Source organism: Sabethes cyaneus, chromosome 3 (assembly GCF_943734655.1).
Source record: "Sabethes cyaneus chromosome 3, idSabCyanKW18_F2, whole genome shotgun sequence".
NCBI classification, from domain to species: Eukaryota; Metazoa; Arthropoda; class Insecta; order Diptera; family Culicidae; genus Sabethes; species Sabethes cyaneus.
In genome coordinates, this window is record NC_071355.1 from 244,061,254 (window position 1) to 244,063,629 (window position 2,376).

The following is a 2,376-nucleotide window of genomic DNA, read 5'->3' on the forward strand; positions in this document are numbered from 1 at the left end:
TCCATTTCTTCGTCTTGCCCCTCATCTAACAAAACGTAAGTGAATGCATCAGACTCAGCCTCCAAAGCCGGCTAAATCGCATGTCTGAATAAAAGTGATAAAAAGTTAAATGTGCAATCTTACAAAGCTTGCACATGTGCGGCGATAACGTAATCCCATTGTCATTGAGTGCTTATCGCTGCGAGTTCATTCATCATCCTTTAGTCCCATTTTGCCACAGTAGAGAATGTCATCCTCAGGCGTTCTGGAACAGCTAGACTGTTCCGATCTAAGGCAATTGAAGTTGATTTTGCAAAATAATTTGCTAAACTACGAAATTGCTTGCCGCACTGTTCAAAACTATATCGTGTGGCTTGACAAGGAACCTGATTTATCGGAAGAGGTGAATATTTTTAGTTTAAACAAAAATTGGGAGAGTGATGGAACGTTCATAATTCTGGTAAGCTTCGTGTTTTATGGTTAGAAAATACTTACTAAAGATGTTCAATAAATTTTCTAGGATTCCATACATTTGTACATTCATGCATACAGCTTTTACGATAACTTCGATTCGTTGAAACAATCACTGCTTTTACTGGATTGGAGTCATAGTTATACTGTTTGTATGCTTTCAACTAAATTCAAGGAAATCATCTTGGACACTTTTCATGATCTCGGAATACAAATCGCACTATTTACTGATGATTTCATCTACCACCTACCGAAAGAAGTGGCAATGAAAATACAAATCGATGTTCCCACCGGATTCCGTTTAGCTGCACTCGAATCGCATCACGCTGCCCAGATTGACCGCAACTGGGAACATCGAACTACGGGGACAGAGGCTTTCATTCGACGACTGATCGCTTACAATGCAACGATCGGTCTACTCATCGAGTCTACCGATCAGCTGATCGGCTGGTGTTTGCAATCATGCTGCGGTGAAATGGCTCTACTTCATGTAGACCCCGAATTTCGACGGCAAGGCTTTGGCTCGCTGCTGATCAAAGCTTGCGCTAGACGCCTTGCAACCGAAGGTCAACCAGTCTACGCCAATATTACCTCGTCTAACGAGCCATCCCAGAAACTATTTCTGAGTGTTGGATTTTTGCCACGGGAACGCGTTCATTGGGTGGTTAATGAAGCGAAAAAGAGTTAAACTGACTTGGATTTAAATTAAGTAGCCATTAGATTTGTGAAATATAGTCCAGATTTGTTTTTATCTTTGGGGCAACTCACGACCCGGTTGTGACAGCACAATGTTTATTGAGCTCTAACCAAATTTAGTTAATTTTAAAAAAGCTTCTGGCAAACAAACTGTCACGATTCATAATTATATTTGCACTGAACTCAGTAATGTGCAACGTAAATGTCAGCCTCCAGGCTCAAATCAGACACCGAGATAGATTGTATCAGTCTACTCTGCACCCTGCAGATCATTAAATTTGAGCGTTTGTCGCCATCGCTATAAATTCTTTTGTGGTCTTGTAAATTGCATTTTATTGCCCCAAGGATCGGAGTTTGTTTCAAGTGGATGCAGTTTGCTCCAGAAGCAGTGTGGTACAATCTGGCTCAGCTGCAGCTGAACATGTTGGAAAGTAACTTCAAAGATGTTTAATATTCCCGACTATCAAACAACCGCTAAAGGTCCCATGCACATGTCGCGTGAAAAAGGTTACAATTTCCTTTTTGAAGTCAACTGAAATTAGTACGCTTTCATCTAGTTCAACGCACTATATTGTCAATATAAACAGGCTAATGAAAGTCCGGTTGAGGCCATACACTTCACTTCTGGAGGCGATTTGTGTTTGTATACAAACGGGTACAAGTCAAAGTTACATGACAGCTAGTCTGATACAGTAAAGCACAACTAAATCATGTCTGGAACATAAAAGCTTTCCTACAGTTGGAAGTACATATGAGCTGTTGTTCATCAGCATGAAGAGACAAACTTTTACATGTATTCGTCGGTGAAGTATGAATGAACTTTTACCACAATGTAAAAGTTTCTGGCTTTTTACACGAGTGGAGTTTGGTTTAGCTCAGCATGAATTGCACGCGGATGGCTTCTATACAAGTTCCAGCGCAATTATCTGGTTAGATCAATTTCTTTGCCTCTCGAAATCTAATTGTATTCAAATTAGCTCCCGACAAAGGTTACAACGCTCTCAGACGTCAAAGTGCACGGGAACCGAGCACAAAACCTATGTTCGATGACACCTTGTTTCACCATCCAAAAGATGTCCATGCCGCCGCGCCGGTAAAGATCCCGAGCACGTGTGCCGCAATCTGGTTAGTTCCCGCGGGGTGGTTTCGGTGTGAAACAAAAGAAAAGTAAAATTGTTTGTCGTGAGCACTGAGCAGAGGATGCCAAGCGATTTTCTTAAAGATCGAGAA

The 2,376-nt window shown here is 41.4% G+C and overlaps 1 protein-coding gene across 1 annotated transcript; it reads left to right on the plus strand.

Moving 5' to 3' along the window:
- The first annotated feature begins 226 nt into the window (after positions 1 to 226).
- LOC128740989 (glycine N-acyltransferase-like) lies at positions 227 to 1,138 on the plus strand. Its single transcript, XM_053836565.1, has 2 exons — positions 227 to 439; positions 500 to 1,138. Exons 1-2 carry the CDS (start codon positions 227 to 229, stop codon positions 1,136 to 1,138), a joined length of 852 nt encoding a protein of 283 aa, XP_053692540.1.
- Positions 1,139 to 2,376: the final 1,238 nt, after the last annotated feature.